Source organism: Leopardus geoffroyi, chromosome A3 (genome assembly GCF_018350155.1).
Source record: "Leopardus geoffroyi isolate Oge1 chromosome A3, O.geoffroyi_Oge1_pat1.0, whole genome shotgun sequence".
NCBI lineage: Eukaryota > Metazoa > Chordata > Mammalia > Carnivora > Felidae > Leopardus > Leopardus geoffroyi.
In genome coordinates, this window is record NC_059336.1 from 49,806,698 (window position 1) to 49,832,074 (window position 25,377).

The window sequence follows — 25,377 nt, forward strand, 5'->3', positions numbered from 1 at the left end:
TTCACAGAAGAGATCCCACAGAGCTCCCTTGCCCTTTCCCACAGGAACAATGTGAGAGGACAATGGCTATCACCCAGGAAGAGGGCCCTCTGCAGAATGCAACCGTGCTGGTGCCTTGGACTTCCAGGCTCCACACTGTGAGAAATAAGTTTCTGTTGTTTATAAGACACCCAGGATGTGGTGTTTTGTTACAGCAGCCCCAAAAGATGAAGAGAAGGACCAAATATGAAGTCCCATGCACATTTAAAGGCATTCTATAAACAGTAGCTATAATTATGGCAGAAAAAGAAACTCAGTGTAAATCAGTGATTCCTTAATAGAAGTGGGTACCCCCCATGCTTCTTCTCAGGAGAAAGAATAAAAATCCCAGTTTGGTTTTGTGTCAGTCATGGTGTCATTAGCTCAGGATGAAAGAGACTCAAGGATATTTGAATGCCTTGTGTTGAAGCCCTCATCTGCATAGCCCACCTGTTCTGTACCCTCACAGCAGGTGGCAACAGGAAGGCTTCACCTTGAGGGGGTCAGTGGATTTGAGAAGCATGTGTCATGCACAGTTGGAACTGCCTATGTCCTGCAGGTCACAGGCACTCAGCCCTTGGCCTTGGCTCTGAGAGGCTGGAGGTGCCATGCTCTGAGCACCCCACCTGTCTGTCACCTACTGTGTCTCCACCATCTCCACTAGCTGCCCCACCTTCTCCAGCAACACCTGTCACCTGTTGTGAATACAAGGAACCTCCTCTCCAGGCCAACCATGACTACCTTCTAGTTCCCTCCCCAACATGTTGGCATCCAGGATACCTCCCTCCTGCCTATCGATCCCCCCATTCACATTTTCTTCCCATGGAACAACAGTAACAGCTATTCAGTGAATGTCCAGTGCCTAGGACTGCTCTGACTGCACACACCCATTTACCCCTCACAACAGCTCATGGGTATGAGCTGCCATCACCACTACCCCCCTTCCATCTCTTGGATAAAGAAGCTGAAGCAAACAGAACTTAACTGACTTCCTGAAAGGGTCAGGGCTGGATTTGAACCTGGCGTGGTTCCAAGGGTTCTGCTCTTAAGCAGTTTCCCCCCACCCCACCATAGCCTTCAGCATCAGGACAGCTTGTTTTCCATGGCAAAGCTTCCCAAATTTCATAATTTCTGCTATCTGCCAACTCTATTGTTATTTATGTAACATTTGGGGGAGGTAGTTTATTTTTTAACATAAATTATTTTTAAGAATAAACTAAAAACTCTAAACTTGAGGCTGACCTTGTTCAAAAGGAAAATTAGTAAGAGCAGTGTTCAAAGCCAGCTCACTGTAGTTACATGGAGGCTTTCTTGTAATTAGGATAGAGGAGAACAAGAGAGAGGATGGGGATGGGGGTGGGGTGTACTTTTCCTTCATGATTCTGTGTTTGGCTCTGCATTCAGGACCACCTGCCCAAGGGTATTCCTTGCTAGGCATATCTAGGTTGAAGCGTTCACCCTAAGTCTTTCTCTCCTGCTCTGACACAACCCGACATGCAGTCGGCCTCTAGACAAACCCCTGTGGAATGGAGGTAACAGTCACACTTGAAAAAAATCTCTGTCCTAATTAACGCCTGATTTCCCCTCAGACCTCAATGCTTGGCCTCCAGCCAAGTCTTGTCTCCGGAAAAGGAGTTCTTTCCTTTCCAGACCCAAAGCCTAGTTCACAAAACTGAGGGAGCCGGATGCCAGGCTAGCGGCCCCGGTCAAGACTGCGCTGGTGGACTCCAGTCCTGGCCACCAGCCCAGAAAACAGCTGGCGCCCTGGCAGGACATTCACCCACTGGCCAGCCAGGCATGTTTACTCCCAGGGAAAGTCACAGAAGTATTTCTTTTCCCTGGTGGAATCTGGAACAGAATGAAGTTTTAACTTTCTAAAAACATTCCCTTTTCCCTGGTTTAAAAAGAACAAAAGCCACAGGATGTTTTTCAGGTCCCACTCCAGGCTCACATGTCCCACGTGTGGCGTGGCAGCTCTTTCCACATTGCTGCCTGGACAGCAAGGGCAACAGGACACAGGGCAGCAGAGCTCACGCCGACACTTCCAGATCAGACAGGACCCAGGGGTTCCTCTATTTCCAGGCATTCCTGTGAGTCCACAGAACATTCCAAGTTAGCATGCAGAGTAAAGTACGCAAGAAGACACAGCCGCACCGGTGGCAATCTGGAGGCTGCAAGAATTTGGTACGACTGCCTCAGGTCCAGGGTGCCTTTCCGGCCTCTTGGTAGCAGCTTGGAGAAACTGCTAAAAAGAACAGGGGGTCTGGGACACCAACTTCAGCTCAGGTCATGATCTCATGCTCTGTCTCTCTGTCTTTGTCTCTCTCAAAAAATAAATGAACATTAAAAAAAAAAGAATAAGGGGTCCATGAAACATACTATTGTGCTGCCAAATGTTTAATAACAAATTATCTCGGTGGGGCGGGGGGAAGCCCTGATTTATAATAGCATTTGCCAATTATTGTGGTGTGAATATTCCTCCCATGAAAGATTTCCAGCTACCGACACGATTTACTGACCAACTGAGCAAGGGGCCAGGAGGGGGAGCCCCTGTGACACTAGAACTCACCTCATGAGCCCTCAACACCCCAAAAGCTGCCTGTGACCCCTATGGAGGCTGTCCGTAAAGGTTACTTCAACTGTTTCTTTCATAAAAACAGTAATTGTTGTTTATTTAACTCATTAATAATCATGCATTTAATAATAAGCAAATAATTGTTAATAGAAATTTAAATATTCATTTGGAAGGAAAGGGAGGAGCAAAATGCACACTCTTTCTTCCACTCAAGCCAGCTCCTTTTTCAGGCCACAGTCTCTCTGACCCTGAGTTTAAGGCACTGCATTCTGTGTAAGTTCAGAAATTGGGCTTTCTGAGGCTTTCCCCCTACTGTGCACATATACTCCACAGCAACCCTGTCACCAGGGCCCCTGCAGATGGCTGCTCAGCTCAGCCCTGTTCAAAGGCACCTGCCCCAGCATGCTGGCTGCACACCCCTTCTGAGGGGCACCCTTTTGGAGGCCCACAAAAGTGCCCCCATTTGCACCAGCTGGTAACATGCCAAAGACCTCCTCAAGTAGAACACTAGACTGGAAAACTGTCCCACAGTTTAGTCATAAAGCCCAGAAAACTAACAGGTTTATAATGTGAGGATAGAAGACTGCCCTTTTGGAAAATGGCCTATCCTGCAATGAATCCATATCTAGCCGGGCCTACCTTGGTGAAAGGATTAAGTGAGTGACAGGGTTAAGATAAGAACCTATTAGAGCAGACCTTGAACTGCTGTGGCACACACAGGAGTGACTCAGAGGGTTTGTTCACCTGCACCAGGAGGAAGGACCACCAGGCCCCACCTGAGTGGCCTGGGATCTGGGCGGTTATAGGCCTGGTCCTCATACTGTTACATTCAACTGCACAGGAATCGAACAGAATCAGGGTCCAAAAACCCATGCTGGACTAGACCTGCCTGCAGTCACCATGCCTTTCTCTCACTTGGCATCTGTTCCAGCCTCCTCAGGATGCACCTGCCACCTCAGACACCTCTCATCTGGAATTCTGTGTAGGACTCAGGCTGCACCTGGTAGCTGCACATGGGGAGCAATTGCAGTGTGGGCTGCTGTTTTGCTGCAGTTTGGGAGATGCTGGGGTTTTCCTGGAGAGATTCCACTAGCTACAAAGATGTCAAGGGAAAACTGAGCAGCTGAGCCATCAAAATGGTGGTTTCCTGGCCCCGGACCAGAGCCACAGTGGTGTGTTTTGAGCACTCAGCAGTGCCTGCGGGGTCTCCTGAGTACATTCTGATTGTGCCAGAGGGTGAGGCCTAGAGTCAGCCCAAAGGCTTTGTAAGCACTCTGTGTAAGCTCCCTCTCTGCTTAAAAGAGTGGCACTGACTTCCCTTTTCTACAGCTGAATCCTAACAGATATGTTCCCTATGATGGGTGCCAGCAGCTGTATAACCAGAGATGTATTTTCAAATAAAGTTCCCAGGCACCCCCAGGAGATCCTGACTCGGCAGGGCCCAAGCAGGGCTGGGTCTTTATTGTTGGAAACCTCCTCAGGGGAGTCAGGCACACCCTGAGCTGGAAATCACTGCTTTAGATGATACCAGAATGACACATCACTGAGGTGTGGAGACCACACGGAATTTCTGAAGATGTCTGCATCTGATAGGACCCTACATGCCCTCTTCCAAATTCCATGTCCTTGTTGCCACATTAACTCAGTCAAAGCTTGTGTCCCCAAGACTTCATCCAAACAAAACCAGCAGGGAGAATGGGGATATGCTGGCCCAAATGAGTCACCTTATCTGCCAAAGGCTCAGAAACCTCACTCCAGCCCTCTCAGAGGAAGTTTACATGGATTTGTTGATGGAAAATTGTCAAGCCTCTCATTCAAACCTGACCCACTGCTGTTACCACATTCAGATGAGGTGCAAGACAGTCTTGGGCAGGGCCAGGAGGAAGAATAGGTCCAAGACAGCCACAAGAGGCCCAGGACAAAGAGTGAAGGGTAAGAGAGTGCCAGGCCAGGCAGCCCCTGTTCTGACAGCACCCATCTGTCACTCTGTCACCCCTCCCCCGGCACCCATGGCATCCCCCACCCTTGCCTCTAAGGTGTTCCAAGGCCCAGAGCACCCCTCACACACTTTGCTTCCTGCCCCTCACTGTCCCACAGTCACGGCAGGACTCCACAGCCCTTAGCCCCGCCTTCTTCTGTAGCTGACCCTTGTCCCTCTTCAAGGCCACCCAGAGCATGATGGCACTGACAAGCCTCATCGCCAGCTGATGTTAGCACTTAATGAACGTGTGCTTAAGCAGGGGGTGGGGGCAGATGCTGGGAACACAGGGTCCTGGTCAGTAAAAGACTATTGTCAGCAGAGCTCACCCTCTCTGCACATACCACCAGAAACCACCAGGAACCACCAGGAGTCCAGCCTGTCACCAAGTTAGTATAGCAGAGCAGCCAGAGGCCCCTTTACACTGTCACCTCCTCTCTCAGGATGGAGAAAGAAGACTCAGATTCCTCAGTACGTCAGCTAGAGCCAGACAAAGCTGAACTCAAACCCCATTTCTGACCTTTCCAGGTGGGCAAGCTTGAGGATCCTGGAAGCTCACTGGGACCTCAGGTCCTGGACTTTAAAACCAAGGATGACCATGAATGTGAGCTAAGATCATCAGTGTGAGCTCCTGTCCAATCAGCCAGGGGCTACCCCCAGACAGCAGGGTCAGACGTGACTTTTGGAGGATGGAGGCCTGGACACCCCATTCCCAGTCACCAGGAATATTCCCAGGAGTTGCTCTTGGTGCCCTTTGTTCCAGGCAGGCCATGGATAGAAGGATCCAGCCTGGTAGGCACTGGAGACTGGACACTGGGCTGAGCATGGGAAGGGATCCCCCAGGGCACACCCACGTGCCACCTACCCACTTTGCCCTCTTCTCAGCCCTGCCCCAGACTGGATGCCCAGAAGCCAGCACTGCAGGGGCCACACCGCTGGGGACTGGGCCAAGTGCAGTGCCATATGTGCCCCCCAGCAGTGAGGGCCATGCTTCGTCACCCTCCCCAGGGGCCCAGCCAGCCAGGGGCCCACTCCCTTCTAGCTGCGCATCGATTTTCGACTCTACATTGGACAGTATGTCTAACCTCATTGTGACCCCTTCTTTCTGTATCCACCTAGCATGAGAGGAAATGGGCACTGGGAGGGAGAGGGGGCAGAAATGAAGATGCAGCCCCCACGATGTGCACTTCTGGACAGGTGAGGAGGTTCAACCACTGCCCTCTGTGCCCACGGTGCTGCCCTGATGAAAACCAACATGGGGAAGGGCCATGTGACACCACACGGCCACCCACAGTGAAGCTATAAGTCAGGCTCATCCCACTGTCTTGAGCCTCCAGAAGCAGAAAGGAAAAAAGTCAGAAACGACAACACCTAGTCTTAGAAGACGCCTCCCCAAACTGTCCCCACTCCTCAGGAACATGCATCAAGCCCCTTCCCCACCCCAGAGCTTGACTCCCCCCCACCCTTCAGGTGTGTGCTCTCCCGTCTACTCCCACCCCAGGGCCTGCACCATGCCCTCACCAGGTTGTGCCCCTCCACCTCCCACAACCCAACCATCCCCCAATAGTCCCTGCATGCAGAAGAGGAATCCAGCTCCAAGGGAGGCATTTGCTTAAGTGTGCTCCCAGAAGTAAACCTCTGCCACTGTTTGCCCCAGAGAATTCTCAGAAGGGTCCCCATCAAGGAGGTTTCCCTAGCCATGAAGATAGACACTCTCAGGGTACAATATTCCTGCTGTAGTCCCAAGATTTGGCATTCTAAAATATGAAATTCCAAGAGACTTAGCTGGTTCAAAAGAAGAACAAGAACAATAAGCGATCATGTATAGAAAGATTCAAAACCCTTCTCAGTTTCAACATCTGGAGCCAAAGTCTTAAGGAAAGATAAGTACACAATCCAAGTGACCCAGGGTTTCTACCAGATCCTGGCAGTCAGCATGCGGATTCCCGACCAAGTTTTGCAATCAGAGTTACTCAGAGGTCAGCAGGGGAAAAAGTGTGCCCAGGGCACCTCCCTCCTCTTAGTCAGGGAAGCCAGGACACAGCACATGAGCCCAGGGCCTCTGGCCTCTCCTCCCCATATCCAGGGGAGCCCACTGAGCAAACTGACTTTGCTCTGTGTGACAGATGGCCCGTGCCATGGGAAACTTCACTAATCACAGGGCTGTTTTACCCCAAAGCACCTAACCCATCAACCTCATTATGCCCATTAAGGATCCTCCCCTTCAACTGCCCTAATATTTTAACAAAGGAGTTTGCTCATTTAAGTAATTAATTTGGGGGCAAGGAGAAGAGCAAGGAGCAAGGGTTGGGCCCACAAGAAGGAGAAGGGGCTGCCTTTTAGCTGACTAGAGATTGTTCTCCCGAGGTGAAGTCCTCACTCTGAAAACGCCACCCCACAGGGCCACTCCATGCCTTTCCATCATCAAATCTGAAATCCTCATCATCCCAGACACTGTTCTGGGCTTTTGTTCCCCATGCTCCACACTCAGACACCCAGCAGAGGAGAAGGATGTTTCCATTTTGCAGATGAGGAGACAGAGGGTCAGAATGGTAGAATGACTTGCTCAAGGTCATACACAGCCAGAGGACAGAGCAGGCACGGAGCACCATCCACCTCCACCCTCCCTGGCCACTTCACCCTACAGTGCCCTCACCTGCCATTGTTTCTCTGTCTTCATCATCACACTGCCCCCTCTTGTGCCTCTCAAAACCCAGCCCTCCTCAGAACTTCCCCAAAGCGTTCTCCAACCTGGTGTCCATGCTGGAGTCCTACTTCCTACTGCTGGAATCCAGAGGGACCCTCCTTTCTGTCACAAACAGGGCCAAGGAAACAAAGAAGCCTGTGCAGGAGGTGCCTCCAAACTGCAGACCTGCCCCACAGCTCTATGTGTGTTGGTCTAGCTGCCCCAGAAAGAGTATTCCCTGTGGGCCCCATCTTGTATTCTCTGTGGGCCCTCCACATTAGGCACAAGGCTGTGTAGTCTCAATAACACCCAGTGTCTGCCCACCATGTCTGGGAAGAAAGCCGTCTCCTCAGTGTCCATCCAGGGGTTCTGAGGCAGGCAGGGTAGAAGGAGGCCTGACATCCCCTTCACTCCTCTGGACAGGGGTTCCTCACTGTGTACACCTGCTACCAGTAAGAAGATGGAACAGCCATAGAAATCACCCCTTCCAGGGCCCTGACCCACAGTGAAAACTATACTCAGTTCATGTTGTGGGCACACCCAAGACAACACCTACCCTTTTTGGTGAAGCCTGTGGACGTCCAGCTCTATTGAACTATGTTGGTCATGACCACCACACTGAACCACACCTGCCGGTGTTGGAATAGTGCAGGTCTTATCTGGCCCCTCATTTTATAGCTGGGCACACTGAGGCCCAGAGTGACAGGCTTCAAGGTCACAGAACCGGCCAGGGCTAAAATTCTTAAGCTCTGGGCTCAAGTTCAAGTTCAGACCTCTTTTTGGAGAACTCAGACAAAAGATGAGCTAAGCCTTGGTAAATACTCTACATAAGACACCCACATCCTGCTGTCACCTTTGTTTCAGGGCACCCACGTATACACCACAGGCTGGGACCAGCCACAGGACCTCAGTTTGCTCCACTCTATGCCCTCGTCCATCCCCAGCTTCAGAAATCCCTAGTCCAGACCTCCAGGCTCCAGGCAGAAAGTAATCTTGAAGCCTCATAATCTACCTCACCACCAACTTCCTGAGGAGTTTGTTTTTCTCCACATCCTCATCCCCAGGGACCTCTAGAATCTGTCACTTGAACTACAGGTGAAGGACAATCTTCTAAAAAGGCACTATGCTAGAAAAGGACACGTGGACAGTTGAAAGGGGCAGTGCCTAGAGTGCTATTTGGCTACACAGCCTCAAGGAGCCACCCAGCTTATCTGTGCCCCCAGCTGGCCTCTGAAGTCCCTGCCCTCGGAGGCCTCAAGCCCACAGGCCCAGCCTCAGGGGATGCAGAAGGGGCCCAGGGTCTGAAGTCTGCTGGTTCACTAGGATAGAACAGCTTCCTCCAACTGGCTCTGAACACACCTCTCTGGGCAGAGAGGCAGGCTAGAAGGTGGGCTGGGGCAGCCCTCTGGCTCTGGCTCCAGCCTAAAGTCACAGTCTGCCTTCTTCTCTGGGAGATGTGCACAGACCATCCCAGGCTGATCCCTGCCAAGCAAAGCATTCCTGCTCCCTCACTTCCCTGCAGGAAAAAAGTGTCGCACCTCTAAAGAAGGGAGCTCAACAGAACCATGCTGATTATCTCGCCTCCTCCCAGAGCCCCACTGCCATCCCAGGGCCCACCTGCACTGCTGAGCACATTTCTGCAGCTTCCTGGTCAATCTGGCAGGGTACGCCTTGGAACCGGTGCCAGCTGGTATCGCAGAGGGAAGGAACTGATGGGGCAGGCGAGGACACAGGGCCTCCCCAAGATTCCCAAAGCTAATCCTGCCAGGCCTTCCCCACCCGAGGGAGGGGAGATTACAAATATGTGCCAGTATTCAGAATAGCAGAGTCCACACACAGGCAACTCTGGGCACAGCTCCCAGAACAGGTGGCAGGACCCTACCTGCCACCCAAGAGAACATTCCAGGACAGATCCCAAGCACAAAGAGAAAGCAGGTTGTAGAAAAGCACCTGGAGAATAAGCACACTCAAAATGTACATGTGTAAGCGTACCACGTGTGTGTCTGCCCAGACATGTGATGAATAGTGGAGATTCTGGTAAGCAGGGTGGAGGTGTCACTTGCACCCATTACAAGCTCTACAGTGATTCTCCAGGAACATGCTTCCTCAAAAAACGTTAGCAGTCACAGAAGGGAGAGATTCTGGGCTCCCAAAGAATGAGACAAGTTAGTGACCATTCCCTGTCAGCTAAACCCCAGGCAGAGGCTCCGCATCAGCCCATTTGAGAGACTCCATCATCGGGCCCCAGTGAGACTGCTGATCATGGCTGAGGTAGGTGATGGATGGGACATGGCTTCACCACTCTGACCTTGCTGCCCCAGGACAGATCAACTCCTCTCTCTGAGTCTCCTCCTTATCTGTAAGATAAAGCTTTGACAACCTATTTGGGAAAAAAAATCAGAACAGCGGTTGCTTCAGGAGGGTAGGGATGGTGACTGAGAAAGGCCATGGGAATCCTCTGGGACAGTGCTCATTGTTATGTATCTCATAGGGGTTTGGGTTATACAGGTATATACATTGATCAAAACTCAGCAAACGCACACTTGTGCATTTTGTTGTATATAAACCTCACAGCAAAAAATAGAAAATAAACACACAATTAACTGTAGTTAATACCATGCCATCAAATTGCTCAGGGGACGTATGTTAATGTCTTCAACTTACTATGAAATGTATCCAAAAAATAAGATGGACTGACCCATGGAGGGATGGATATATAAATCACATGTGATAAAAACAAGCATTGTAAAATGTTAAGGGTAGAATCTAGGTGGTAGGGAGACAGGAGGTGCACTACTTGAAAAATTTCAAATTGTGAAATTTTCCATAATAAAATGTTGGAAGTAACAATAAGAACAATAATAATTCCTATGTAATCAGGCGGTGGTACTTAAACAAAATAACTTAGCTACAATGCTTAAAACAGTTCTGGAACCCAGGAAGTACTTGATAAATAGTAGCGGCTACCATAATCATCACCATGTTCATTTAGTAAGTACTACTTTAACCTCCAACACATTTTGTCACTTCCCCATGCCTACAATCACTTTGGTTATCACAATTAACCCATCCTACAGATGGGAGATTACAGAGCTTCACAAGATCACCCAGCCAGTAGGAGGCAGCTTCAGAATGGCAGATTGCAAATTCCTCCATGTCCAGAGCAAAGGCCACAGTGCTTGTCCCAGGGGTGAGTCCTGGACTCATTAACCTGCTACCTTCTGTGTCTGAGGTCACAGTGGGGGAAGAGTTTGGAGTGGCCACCCAAAACTTCCAAACAGACAAGGTGGGTGTGGTCCCCAGCACACAGCCTCTGAGAACCCCAGCCCCACAGAGTTTCTTGAAAGAGCTAGGGCTCCAAGTCTGGAACTTGGTCTTCATGCCGACAAAGTCACCTTGGCTGCCACTGCATGAGACACTGGGCAGGAGAGCACTTTATTTTAGTGGCAGTTTATATGCTGGCAGGACATCCAGCACCAATGTCTAGGTGGCTTTCCTCTGAACAGGGAGAAAGAAAATCTCATGTCAAAAACCTTAAATGACCAGGAGAATAATTAACACATATCTCTCAAAAACTAGCTGGAATTATGGGGCGCCTGGGTGGCGCAGTCGGTTAAGCGTCCGACTTCAGCCAGGTCACGATCTCGCAGTCCATGAGTTCGAGCCCCGCATCAGGCTCTGGGCTGATGGCTCAGAGCCTGGAGCCTGTTTCTGATTCTGTGTCTCCCTCTCTCTCTGCCCCTCACCCGTTCATGCTCTGTCTCTCTCTGTCCCCCCAAAAAATAAATAAACGTTGAAAAAAAAAAATTAAAAAAAAAAAAAACTAGCTGGAATTATAAACAACCTGTACACACACTTACTCAAACACTTACTCAAACACACACTTACTCAAACAGCAACTAGAAACAGTCATCTGGTACTAAGTCCAGATAAGGTTTATAAAACCATTTCAAGCTAAGTCTGCTTATTTTTAGAAAGAGAATAATAAATACTTTGCCTGTACTCATAAGCATGTCCCTTGCCTGGGACTGCTTTGGTGCAACTGAACTGAGATTTAACACACTGGCTGCAGTCCTGAAAATTCCCCCATGGCTTACATTTAACCACACATCTCAGCAGGCCAGACCAAGCCCAGCTCTCGGATCACTTAACACTGCTGACCATTAACTCAGTGTGGATGGGGGGTGTCCAGTTAAGGGGGTATCCTTGGAGTCCAGGCACACCTGAGGCAGTGACAAAGGGAAAATGGTTCATCACTGGGCCAGCTTATCTCCAACAACCAGTTGGTAAGCCCTTCTACCCCCACCCACAGTCTTAATCTTTTACTAAAGAATCACACATTAATCAAGCTGGGCCAATAATAATAATGAACAGTGAAGCCAGTTTGTTTGTTAGAGCAGTGTTCCTCAAACTCAAGTGTGCATAGGGGCCTGGGGCTCTGCCTCAGTTGTCAGCATGGGGCCCAAGGCTCCCAGGGGGCAATGCTGCTGGCCGGTGGGCTGCATGGAGGCAAGAGGTTTATCTGTACAGGCTCATGGAGAGACAGGTCAGCAAACAATGCAGGCACTGGTAAAAGCTGGGACAGCCGAGGGTTGTTGAGGTTGGGGGATGGTAAGGTGGTGCCCACCAGGAGCTGCAGCAGATTAACAAACATCACTTTGCTGCATCCAAAAGTCAATGAGTACACTCTTACCAGGTTTGATGAATTTGGTCTGTGATAAAACCTGAGTCTGAGAAACAAACAGAAAACTAGGGGTGCCCAGTAGTCCCCAAGTCACCGAAGTGGCAGGGGAGTTATTGCCGCTCTCAGGCCCGCTCCTTCCCTGAACACTCCTTCTACCATGCCCCCCTCACTCCTACTGCCCCAGCCACAGGTGTTTCCTGGACACCTGTGCTTATTAAGAGTCCCGGGTGGGCCTGAGAATTCTCCCCCCAATCTTGGCTACTCCTTCTTGGCAACAAGACCTCAGCTCCAATGTCACCTTCTCAGACTATTCAGTCTAAAGTGGCCATCCAGCCACATGCTACCATGTATTTGGGGACTGTTTGTTACTACAATATACCCCAGCCTGTCCTGACAGATACAATGGCACTCAGTGAAACTTGTTGAATTATTGGACGAGAAAAGCCACAAGCTGCCCACAAGGAGAGTGATCACTAGTTGATGGTGAAGGGTGCGTAGTGATAAAGGTCATATGACTTAGATTCACAGTGGGTCTGAGATAGCATTGTAAAGGTAACTTTAGGCTTAAGCAGAGGGGGGCTTACCCCTTGGAAGGGGAAACCAATGCCCTGCAGTGACTGACCACAGAGATCCCTGAGCAAGGCAGTTCCAAAAGGAGGCAGTGCTTTAGGAAGCCAGGTTACTATTCCTAGACACAGGGTTCCTTCAAACCCTCAACATGCACACAACATCCCGAAAGGTGCTTGACACATGGAACGTGTGGAACACTTATCTAAAGATGTCGGGAGGACCCCTCTTGAAATGGCTTGATCTTATTTATGGTGCCACTCTCAGAGCACTGGGAGAAAGATGCTAGTTAGACTCATTTGTTAATTCCAGCATGTATTTTATTCAGTTTGCATTCATGTTTACTTTCCTGGGACCAGAGAACATTTCCAAAGCTGAAACATGCCCCTTGATACTCAGATGACCTCCTGCTCAGAACCAGACAGAAGCACACAGCACTGTGGCAAAAGCCTCCCCATGCCTTGAACATTTGTCATATTTGTGTCCAAAGACCCAGTTCTTTTTGTGGGAACCTAACAGCACCAAGTATTGCTGAGGTGAACAAGGGCAGCCCTCCCCCACGCTGGGCAATCTTGCTCCTATAAACAGCCCATCAAAAGTGTTTGGGGCTGGTGTGTACCACAGACACAGATGTAAAGGCCCAGGAGACCCTGCTGGGCACTGAGATGCTGTCAAGGGATACACAATACCTGTAGGTGATCCTCACTTCAGTTCCAGGCTCGTCCCGCTCCCAGATCAAAGCGACGCTCTCTGGGGACTTCCGAACATGCTGATCCAAGCAGTTGACTGCACAAAAACAGGTTTTACGGATGTTACACTTGGTGCTTTTAAAGTTGGATAAGGGGAGGGTTTGGTTTGCTGTGGCTTGGGCTACTCTCCACTGAGGTGGACCCTACCATCCTCAAAAGCAAGTATTCTACCTCCTTGCAGGAAAGGTGATTTGTCAGAGCCTGCAAAATGAAACTACCAGTACACAAATAGGATTTCACATGTGCAGGGCGATCTCTTGTGAATACTCTGAAGCAGGCACTTCATCTCTGCGGGCCCAACCCTGGCCACACATGGGCATCACCCAGGTCACCCCCAGTGACCCTGACCCAATTAGCTCCATGGTTTTCAAGGCTCCCTGGGTAGTTCTAACATGTAGCTGGGGCTGAGCACTGTAACCTGAGATGCTGGAAAGAATGCTTAATGCAAACAAGCCGCCCGATTCAGTATACAGTTCATGCAGAAAGCTCTGGAGTCTGCTGGAGGTGCAACCCAAGACAAGGATCCATATCCCCTCTCAGATGTCCAGCCAGTACCCTACAAACAAGCCTCTACTCCATGTGATGAAATGATGGAGAAATGTCATGCTCATTTTCCGGAAGGTTCTGCTTCCCGCCCCCTCTGTTACCCAAGCTCAGATCACATGACTGCCCGCAAAAACAGAAAATCAGTTCTGACGATTTACTGTAAACCTGAAGATTAGTAAGATCAGGTTCATTTGCTAACATCCTGTTCAGTACTCTTGATTTCAAGGTGAGCTTCGATCTGCCTGGTTCATGCAGGCGCCCTTTCCTATCAGCCCTCACAGCCAGATTTTCATTACTCACTTCTCCTTCAGCAGGAAAAACAAAAACTACAAACAGCTTTTGGGGCCAGCAGGCCTCTGCCAACCTGGTCTTCAGGGTCACCCCAGTGTTCAGGCATATATATATATATATATTTTTTTTTTTTCTTTTGAGTGCAGTTACTTATCTTCTCCAATTCCAAATCATCCCATATAAATGGGATATGCATTATCTACCATGGTTAACTCACAAGACTATAATTGGGATCAAATACAAAGACTGAATGTTGAAGTGCTATTATATGAATGCAAGGTACTGTTATCAACTGATAATACCATGCAGTGAGCTACAGGGACTTTAATAAATATTTCTTGCTGAAGTAACTGTTCTGACAAAAGTTATGGGAGCCGATGCTCATAAAAGATCATGTGATTCCCATAATTCTTGACAGGGTGAACCCACACAAAAATATTTACATACTTTAGCTGCATGTGCATCTGAATTACATTTTCTCCTTCTTGGGTTATTTTATCTATCATTTACTCTTATAATAAAAAAATTTCAGGGCTACCTGGGTGGCTCAGTCAGTTAACTCTTGATTTCAGCTTAGGTCATGATCTCAACAGTTCATGGGTTTGAGCCCCACATGGGGCTCTGCAGTGACAGTACAGAGCTTGCTTGGAATTCTCTGTCTCCCTCTCTTTCTGCCCCTCCCTTGCACCCGCATGTGTGCATGCTCTATCTCTCTCCCTCTCTCTTTCAAAAATAAATAAACATTAAACAAATTGTCATTTGAACTTTCTGACTCCTAACAGGTATACAAGTTATACCTCAAAAAATTTAATAAACAAAGATAGAGGTCATCTGGAAAAATTATTAATACTATTAGTACTTACTGATGCAGGAAAGTTCTTTAAATTACTAGAAAAACAAAAGAGAAGAAGTGCCATAAAAATAGCAGATAGAGGGGTGCCTGGGTGGCTCAGTCGGTTAAGTGTCCAACTTCGGCTCAGGTCATGATCTCACAGTTCATCAGTTCGAGTGCCGCGTCAGGCTTTGTGCTGACAGCTCAGAGCCTGGAACCTGCTTCAGATTCTGTGTCTCCCTCTCTCTCTGCCCCTCTCCCTCTCTCCCTCTCTCTCTCTCTCTCTCCCTCTCTCAAAAATAAATAAACATTAAAAAAAAGAGAGAGGAAAAAAACAGCAGATAGAAAATGCAAAAAGAAGTCAAACTGAGGAGATTGGTGGCAAAATCTGGGTTTGCACAAGAAACCTGACGTCAGTGTGTGTATGTGGGTGTGTGTGTGTGGGGGGGGGGGGGTGTCAATTAGTCCAAAATTTAGAAATCAAGAGTTTTCACACAAAACCACAGATTTCTGGCTTCTCTTGAACAATCAGCAGATGAGGCCACATCCTCACCTAGGAACTAAAGCAGTGACTGCCCCCTCCCCAGGAGGGACTTACCCTTTCTCACTCATAACCCCCACTTCCCCACCCCCCAACACCAGCCCACCACCCCACCCTCCACCCATGCTTCCGGGCCCTGAAGGATTTAAGTGATGAATCAGGAAGAAGTGACCCTGGGAAGGTCACAACAAACCTGAAAGTGCCCAGCTGAGAATCCACAGACTGGGTTACAGCTATGCACTGTGTGGCGATGGGTGGTCCAGTGGGAGGAGGGGGCTGCTCCCATGTGCACATGAGTGCTCACTGGCCCCTGGCTGTTCCAGGCATCACAGGGGAGCTAGTTATAAGAGCAAACTCTAAGCCTCACACCAAACCTGCCCCACAGAAGACCCCCTGAGATGTGTGCACACCAAACCAAGAAGCCTGCTCTAAAATACCTTCTCCCACTCTGAGTTTGACCCTTTGTGTCACCCTGAAAAGTGGGCAGCTCAGGTGTAGCCTAGAAAACAGTTACCAGGTGCTCTGGGTGGTCTAGAGACCTGCCCAAGGCCACAGTGGAAAAGGCCACAAACCACACATGATGCCTCACCCAGGATTCATCTCCCAGCATTGCTTGTTCCCACAGCAGCCAGGGAACCAGGATATACGTCTCATCCCATGAGTGATGGCCCAGCTTCAAGCCAAGACCCTCACAGCCTCAGACCCCAGCAGGGCATCCTGCACCTGGTTTATACCAAGCAAAAAGGAAGAGCTGCAAAAAGTAAAGGAGAAATATCTGCCACAGGATGGACACTGGGAATCCAGGGTGTGGATGAGTGGCCAGTGAGAGCAGCCATGTATCCCCATCTTCCTTGGGCTTATGGATGGCAGGAATCCAGGCAGGTAAGCACTGAGCCCCAGGTGCAGTATCCCCTACGTGCCTTCCCTGCACACAGGGAGTGTTCAACAAGCATCCGCCAAGGCTGCGCATGATCTACCTCTCACTGCTGGCCATGTTGAGTCTGGTGAGCTCCTTCCTGCTTCTGGGCCTTTGTGCTGTTTCTCCTTGCCTGGGGGACACTGTCCCATTGTCCCCACTGCTTCCTTTCACCTGGTGCCCACACTCGCGCAGGTCTTGGCCTACATGTTCCCACTCTCACTAAGCACTTCACATCCTGTGGACCTCATGCCTCCCTCTAACTTTTCCTGAGATGTTTACACTTGCTGCCCCTCTGTAGGCTGGGACCCAATGTCCTGTCAATATTTGTACCTGTGCAGCCTAACCCATAGCACAGAGCAAAGAAGTACCATAGCTCGGAATGATGGACAGACCATTCAAGTCCTCAGGCTGGAGGGTAACACTGGAGTCTAAAGGACACCAGGTTAGCTCCACCCTTAGGGAAAGAACAGACCTCTTGTCTTTGTGGCCTTATCCCTCAGAGTCTCTTTCTAATCTAACCTAGCACTTCTGAATCCTCCAGAAACCCCAGAGGGCTTGTTAGCACAGAGATGGTGAGGCCTCACCCTGAGTCTCTGAACGAGCAGGTCTGGGTGGGCATGAACATCTTCACCTCTAGGAAGATCCCACTTGCTGCTGCTGCTGCTGCTGGTGGTGGTGGTTCAGGACCCTGCCCCAGCAGATAGATGTGAATGCATACATCTACACACAATCTATTCTAGATTTGGGATGGGTGGGCGGGGGGGGGGGGGGGGGCTTTCTTTTCCCTTTGGGGACAGGAGTAATTAAACATTCAGGGCACCTGGGTGGCTCATTCGGTTAAGTGTCCAACTTCAGCTCAGGTCATGATGTTACAGTTCATGAGATCAAGCCCCACACCGGGCTCTGTGGGGTCTAGCACGGAGCCTAGACACTGCTTCATATTCTATGTCTCCTGCTCTCTGCCCCTCCCCCACTCACATTCTGTGTCTCTCTCTAAAAAATAAATAAACATTAAAATTTTTTTTTTAAATAAGACTCTCTGTAAGACATCTGGCCAGACCTTTGCTGGATGGCAGCCTGGAATCATGTGAAAAACCCATGCTCTGGTATCTGGACCCTGTCTAACCACTCACTAACCACAGACAGTGCTTTGCTTATCTAATTTAAATCTTGCTTTCCTAATCCATCATGGGGGTAATGGCTCCTGATTCAGAGAGAAGGTAGGAATTAAAGGCCATTTGAGGGTTTCCTGCATGCGGTCAGATGGTTCTGCTGTGTCCCCAAGAGAAGCACCCTCCACAGCTGCCCTGGATGATGCTCAGATGACACAAACACATACACAAAGCACAGCTCAGGGTCTGAGATGATAGTGGTCCTAAAATGCCATGTATGTGTTGGCTTTTAACACATGTGTATGGTTCCTGCTATTGCCTTCATTGCAGGGAGGAAAAGAAAGAAGGGGGATGGGAGTGAAAGAAAGGAAATTCTTTCTTCACATTTAATTTTTTTATCTGAGGCAGGGGAAGGGGCAGAGAAAGAGAGGGAGGGAGGGAGGGAGAGAGAGAGAGAGAGAGAGAGAGAGAGAGAGAGAGAGAGAATCTTAAGCTGACTCCACGCTGAGTGTGGAGTCCAACACAGGGCTTGATCCCACACCCCTACGATCATGACCTGAGCAAAAATCAAGAGTCAAACGCCAACTGAGCCACCCAAGCACTGCCCCCTTCTCCACATTTAAAAACAAAACTTCTACCAAAAGAACTGGGCAGTGGGACAAGAAAATTCCATTTCCAAGAACAAGTGGGCAAGGACTTAGGTCGATTTAAGGCTCAGCTCAAACACCACCTCCTACTAAAAGCCTTTTCCAATATCCTAGCACACAGTGACCTCTTCCTCCCTGTCACTCCATGGCTCACACCATTTAATGCTTACTTACCTGCCCAGTGGTCTCCACTCTGGGACATAATGCTAACTCTGCAAAATCCTCCCCCATCTGGGTCACAAGTCCCTGAGGACAGGGACCATGTGCCTAAGATTCATTTATCACGGGGTTGGGGTGGAGGGGCGCTATCATAATTCTCTCCTTAGCAGCTAGAAAACTCTTGAGCAAGTTACCCCAGTGTGGATTTTCTCACTTATTGATTTGTGGTTCGTCTCCTGGGCAGAATGTATGCCCTGTGGTATTGGCGTGGTTTCTGTACTGTTCATCACTGTGCTTAAGTCGCAGCCTTCATTTCCACATCTGTACAATGGGAAGACCAACCACCTCACACTGGTGTCATGAGGATGAGATGAGAAGAGGCTCCACCATGTTCCTAAGTACAGATCTACAACCCAGGCCTGACACTACTCTGCAAACAGATAAGCAAAGCCTGCTGGTGGTTCATGGGTTTTGAGTTGTGTTTTTTTTTTTAATTTTTTTTTAATGTTTATTTATTTTTGAGAGAGAGAGAGATGGAGCACGAGCAGGGGAGGGGCAGAGAGAGAGAGACACAGAATTGGAAGCAGGCTCCAGGCTCTGAGCTGTCAGCACAGAGCCCAACTCAGGGCTCAAACCCATTAGCCTTCAAGCTATAAGATCATGACCTGAGCCTAAGCCAGCGGCTTAACTGACTGAGCCACCCAGGCGCCCCTTGAGCTGTGTTTTTTAAAAAAGATTACAATAGGATTATCATTTCCATTATAAAGATGGCACACACTTATGTAGGGATTTTCAAGAACTCTTGTCAGATGTTTAAGTACATCCCTCCCCCTCCCCAACTTTAAGTGAACCCACATACGGAAATTCAATTTTTTAATCAAAAGAAATGAGGGAGTTAATATTCACAAAGGGATTCACAATGGGTTTTCTTTAAATAGAAAATCTCCCTGGCATATTTTAAGAGATTACATCAGTCATAAATTATATTTGCCAATTTTCCAGAAGCATCTGCTATTTAAAGTAAGTTGTGCATCTGACAACTGGGAAGGATTCAGTGTCTTCAGGAGGACATTCCTCCTAAGACCTGGGGTTAGACTTTCATTTAGACTTCCTTGAAAGACTTCAGAAAAGTTACTTTAACCTTGACAGAAAAGTGGACCACAGAAGTGCAGCATCCTCCATTCTCAGTGTGTCTGTCTTCTGAATTAGGGGAGGTGCAATTGTAAAGAGGAGAAAAGTATAGCAAAATGGTTTCCACAGCTGCAACTCATGCTCCAAAAAGCATCCAGAAATCTCTGGATTAAAAACAGTTTTTCTACACACTTGCTTAAAAGTAAGAAAACTCATATTTAAAAAAAAAAATCTGATTCATTGGGGCACCTGGGTGGCTCAGTCAGTTAAGCGTCCAACTTCGGCTCAGGTCATAATCCCACGGTTCGTGGGTTCGAGTCCCTCATCAGACTCTGTGCTGACAGCTCAGAGCCTGGAGCCTGCTTCCGACTCTGTGTCTCCCTCTCTCTCTCTCTGTCTTTCCCCTGCTCGCACTCGTCTCTCTCTCTCTTAAAAGTAAATAAACATTTTAAAAAATGTTCAATAAAAAAGTTTTTAAAAATCTGATGCAGAATTTGGTGTTCAGAAAACAGAATTTAGTTGTGTGTTTTGCAACCAACACACATCATTACCCTCCAGTTCTGCATTTGCAATTTCCTGACATCCTGAGTTTATATGCCACAGAGCAAAAACCTTAATCTGTTGAGCCCTGCAAAAGACAGAGCCAAATTTCAAAGACTGGTAAGAATCCTTTTTAGATACTAACCCTTTATCGGCTATGTCATTTGCAAATATCAGAGGGTAAGTGGGTATGGGGATGGGTGAAATAGGTGATGGGGATTAAAGAGTAACTTATCATGATGAGCACTGAGTAATACATAGAATTGTTGAATCACCATATTGTACACCTGAAACTAATATAACACTGTATGTTAACTATATAGGAATTAAAATTAAAAAATTAAAAAAAGAATCTTTTTTAGAATCAGTTTTAGGTCTTGGCTTTCCACAGAAACTTGAAAAGCAGTTTTATGTAAATGTAATAGAAGCAAATCAGTGAAGGCTGGATACTCTATCTGCCCTGCTCAGGGGTCCTCTGACACCATGACCCCACCTGACACTCTAGCTATCCCAGAGCCCCAGGATAGACTTTGAGAGCCATGTCGGCCACCAGCATGTCTTCCCAAGCCTGCTTCCCACTTATCCAAGACTGATCCAATGCAAACTCCTATGGTCTTAACAGAAAACGTCATTCCCAGTAACACTGTTGAAGGCCAAGTTCAAGGCCACAGGCTTCCCCATGATTCATTAATAAATAACAAAAGCCAGTGATTGGGTACAAGGTCTCTCACTTCTCACTTGCTGCTAACCATGGCCCCAGGTGTCCCCAGGTTGTTCCCTCCTGGTCAGAAGAAGCCTAGCAGCTTCTGCTTTGGTCTCTGAGACCACTGGTCATCAGCATTCCCCGGGCCCAGCAACATGCTGTGACAAGCCCTGTGTAGGTGCTTTGGGCCACAGTTCCAGCTGAGCCCAGCCTGCAGTCATCTCAGCCTAAGCCCCAGACCTGGGACTGAGAAACAAGGCAGATGCAACAGCCCAGACAGCCTTCAGGAGCAGAAACAAGTCATCCCCAACAGGCCTTGTCCAAAGCCCTGAGCCACAGAATCTGCAAGAGTAATAAAATGGTTGCTACCTTACGCCAGTAAACGTGGGGTGGTGGATATGCAACAATAGTAATTAGAACAGAGTTTGGTTATACACTATCTGTACTTTACAGAGGAGGAGATGCATACGAAGAACAGTAAGGGGAAAGTAAGGACTCAAACCTAGGTGTGATTCTAGACACACCCAGGACCACTAAACTGTACTGCATCACTCATATACCATTTTTGTTCGTTCAGCAGAGTCATCTCCAGGACACTAATCCCAATCCTGCCCATTTCAAAAGTGCCTTCATCTGCCCTGGTTTGGGGTTGATAGGTCAGTGGTTCTCCACCTTGAATGTGCACGGAGGACTTGTTATGGCAGGGCCCCACTCACTGGGGTTCTGATTCTGACAGTCTAGCATGGAGTCTGAGAACTTGTGTTTCTAAACAGTTCCCAGGTGATGCTGATACTGCTGGTCTGGGGACCACACTTTGAGAACTGCTAGTACAGTTGCTAGTACCCTGAAGGGGTAATGGCAGTTTTGAGAGCAATGCACCTTTGGGACAAGCCATCATTGTGCTATCACACAGACAGATCAGGCCAAAACACCCCCACCCCTTCCACAACTCTCTAGGTGGTACTCAGGGCAGCTATGGCCTGGCCTGATCCTCTTCCATAGTGTCACCTCTGTGATTTACAGACACTGGCAAAGGACAGAGATATCCCAGGCAGATGAATGGGTGGGCATACACACTGGAGGAAGGAAGCTGCAAAAAGCTGTCTCTCTCCATAACAGTTTCCTGAAGCTCAGCTGCTGGCTAGGCAGCCATAAAGAGAAATAAGTGAAGGAAAAAGAGGCAGAAGAATTCCTGCTGACCACACCCAGCTGTGACTGACTGAGGTTCACAAGGCCCTAGGTACCTGCCCCACAAGGTCCATCCTCACTCTCTTATCAAAGAGTAAGAGGCTGCAAATGCGAACAAGCTAACCATGAATGTTTACAGCCACTTCAGGCCTTCCACGTCCAAAAGCAGCCTCAAGGAGCTGCACTTTATGCACCTTCCTTCTGTAAGTCACTGTCCTCCCCTTCAAAGGCACATTCCACCAACTCTGCAAACCTAAGGGTTTGGTTTTTTTTCCCACTTAGTTCAAGGACACTTGTTGCTGACTCAATTTTAGAGAAAACACTTAGCTAGTAAGTGACTCATTTTGATTAAACCAGCAAAGTAATGTACAGTATGAAAAAATATATATATGGTCCAAAGTTCCCTTAAGTTTCTTTGGTGGAAAAATAATTGCCAGGCACTACCTATAATTTTAAGACCACTTCAGAATGTAATAAGTTAAAATCATTACTACCTATTGATCACCAATAAATGCTGGACTGGTCCATACTTTCTGGCACTCTGTCCTGACAACCAGAGTAGCAGGTGGGCATTATCACCCCCAGTTTGCACAGGAGGAGACTGAGGCTCTGAGTAGAAAAACTTGGTGGAGCTGTGCCAGACAGCAGATCCAACCTCCAAGTTCAGACCCTGGCATGGCCCTGCGGTGAAGACCTGAAGGCCCTTTCCTTAAACACCTCCCAGAGCCCATCTAACTCCATATTCCCAGACAGGAGGCAGCCCCTCTGACCACCGCACCTGCCTGCAAGTCCCATCCTGCCCCAGCAGACCAACACCAGGCCTACCCTGCCTGGCCACTACTGCCTCCAGTTCCTGGACCTTCTCCCCTTGTGGTATGGGAACACAGTGTTCCCAATCCCAAATCTTAATGAAACTATAACGGATTCAATCTCAGCAGATACGAAACTGGTTAATGGGGTCTCAATCACCACCAGGTCTGAAGCAAGTCGTGGGTCTTCCGGGTGCAGCTGAAACTGTCAGTTAGGAGACACCCATTCCATCCTTCCCACCTACAGTCGCAGAAGCAAGGAAATAACCGATTCCTACTGTTGGCTCAGGATTTGTTCCTACCCGAATGCCTTCCACTCCTGTGTTTGTTTACATGGGTAGTTTCTCCCCAGGCAAGTCGCTGGGCCCCGCAACTGGCGGTGACAAGTCAGACACTTATCGTTTTTTGCCTCCCCCAGGGATAGGAGCGGGCAAGTCCTGACGGACACCTCTGCGCCCCATACCCTACACCCCAGCCTGGCACATAGTTCGCCCGCAACTCCGCAGGCGCGCGCTCCGCAGTGCGGTGGAACCAAGTAGTTAACTCTGGGAGCAGTGGAGACAGGAGACGCGCTGGGACAAGGCCAGCTTTTGGGCGACTCAAGCTCATGCCCGGAGGTCTCCACAGGTGCGTGCGGAAGCCGGGAAGGTGGAGTCGGGGCGCGGGGTTGCAGTGGCAGTTGGAGCCTGCCGGGCTGGGTAGGATGGGGGCGGGGATGGCGAGGCGCCACAGTTGAGAGCTCGACTAGCAGGAGACTGGAAAAAGGGCCTCCCGTGGGGCCTGACCCGCCGGGCCGGGGACGGCTGGGCCCGCCAGTTTCTGTCACGTCCCCTCGAGACGCGTGAGCTAAAGGCGCCCTGGGTCCCCGGCAACCCACTCACCAGACACGTTTAACTGGCCTCCCAGGAACCAGCCGATCTTGCCGCTGCTGAAGTCACAATCCCAGACGGTGTGATACGGGGTGTCCCACACGAGCATGTCCCGCGCCAGCTGCCCCCAGAAAGCGGGGGGCTCTCGGGCCGCCTGTGCGATCTGCGCCTGGTATGAGCCGGGCTGCGCTGCGGCTGCGGCGGGGGCGCTCACCCCGCGTAGCGGCCTCACGGGCTGACCGGAGCGCCAGCTTAGGCTGCCCAGGAGTCTCCCGAAGCTGCGACCCAGCCCGCGCGCAGCCATCTTGCCCGACGCCCGGAGGCACTCTTGAGCCAGGATCTGCTGCGGAGAGCCGGGGGCGCCCTTTGGTGTCTCCGCGAGCCCCGCCCCGTCTCCGCCCTCCGGTCACCACCCACATCTCGGGGCCCGGGTCCTGTAGGGACCTGCCTCTCTCCCGGACCTGCCCGGGTCCCACCCTTTCTTCTCCGGCCTTTGAGAAGGGGCCCGCGGAGGAAGAAGCGCTGGGGCATGCATACGAAAGGGAGGGCCGCGGCTCTCGCGGGACTGCGATGCCACAGCCCTCCTCCCGTCTCTTCGCTCCCGTCCAGACTTCTAGGCATCAGGCCAGGATGTTTTGTTTTCAGTTTGTGGGTCTTCAGGATCTGAGAGCTGCGCCACGAAAAAGCAAAACAGAACAAAACAGCGACCTGTTTGCGTTGGGGGACGCAGGCTCCCAGGCAGTGGCTCCCGGAACCGTCTGCAATAGGAAGGAGCCAGCGCAGAATGTGACTGGTGGAGAGAAGCGCGCAGGTGGGTCCGAGGACCACCAAAGTTAGGTCGTTTCAGCATCTCATAGGTTGAAGTCAAAGTATTAATCCCTTTGTGTACCCTTGAGAGTGAGCCAGTCACCCTGCCAGGCTGGCCCATGCCCCACCCCCCAACACACACACAAGCGGCTCCCGTGGGCCAAATGGGCTGGTTAGTGGTCCTTGGGCCAGGACCGTGGTCCGGAGTCTGATGTTCTTATCAGCCAGCTGCCGGCCTCAGCCCTCGCGGAGGTCACCTGCTAAGGGGAGGTGAGCGAGAGTGTAACAGGGAAGCAAATGGCCTACTAACCCTGGCTGATTTGGAAACATGAAAGTTTCTCCCATTGCCCCAGCGTCTGTGGCCTGGGTTCAAACGTTGACTTTTCGAGCTCTGTGACCCTGAGCAAGTTTCTTAACCTCTCTGTGCCTCATTTTCCTTTTCTTCAAAACAAGAGTAACATCTCTTTCCCCAGGGCCTCAGTCAAGACTATATGCAGTAGTATCTGAAAAGTCTAGCCTGGAATGGGCACACAGGAAGCCCAGTGGTGGAGGCTGTGTTCTTGTTGTCACGCTAAGAAGGAAACTCATAGAATCTTGTCTCAACCAGATACTTAAATATTTCAACACCCAAGGAGTAAACACATACTAAAGAAGACAAACAGAGGGGAAAGGGAATTTGGAAAACTGGTTGGTTGAGTTCTTTGGGTTTGGGAAAGATTACTTCCTGTTAGCTGTAAGATCTGGAAAGGGAAATACAATGCAGAAGAGGGTCTTTTGGAGGAGCTTCCATTGGAAGTCAACCCCAGGCCGTGTGTGTGTGTGTGTGTGTGTGTGTGTGTGTGTGTGTGTGTGTGTGTAATGCCTGTCTTCTGCCAGAGAATGAAGGATTTTAAGGCTGGTAAGCCAATGACAACAGCTAGCACTAGACATGTGCCTTGCTCTATGCCAGATGCATCTTTTACTTAGCTTAAAAATTATCTAGGGCAATCAATTTCTGTTAATTACCAACCCCCTGGTGGAACAAAT

At 49.5% G+C, this 25,377-nt stretch overlaps 1 protein-coding gene across 3 annotated transcripts in view; it reads right to left on the reverse strand.

The window, feature by feature from the left end:
* The window catches only part of ACSS1 (acyl-CoA synthetase short chain family member 1), a 61,901-nt gene extending 37,438 nt beyond the window's left edge, over positions 1-24,463 (reverse strand). Inside the window, exons 1-2 of one of the 3 annotated variants that reach the window (XM_045445527.1) lie at positions 24,253-24,463; positions 13,198-13,294 (exon numbers count right to left, since the gene is read on the reverse strand). In XM_045445527.1, the coding sequence (XP_045301483.1) occupies positions 13,198-13,294; positions 24,253-24,394 (239 nt within the window). In that variant the 5' untranslated portion in view covers positions 24,395-24,463. Of the gene's footprint in view, positions 1-13,197; positions 13,295-23,556; positions 24,163-24,252 lie in introns of those variants that run through there. The other 2 variants (XM_045445528.1, XM_045445526.1) reach the window with 2 other exon arrangements.
* Positions 24,464-25,377: the final 914 nt, after the last annotated feature.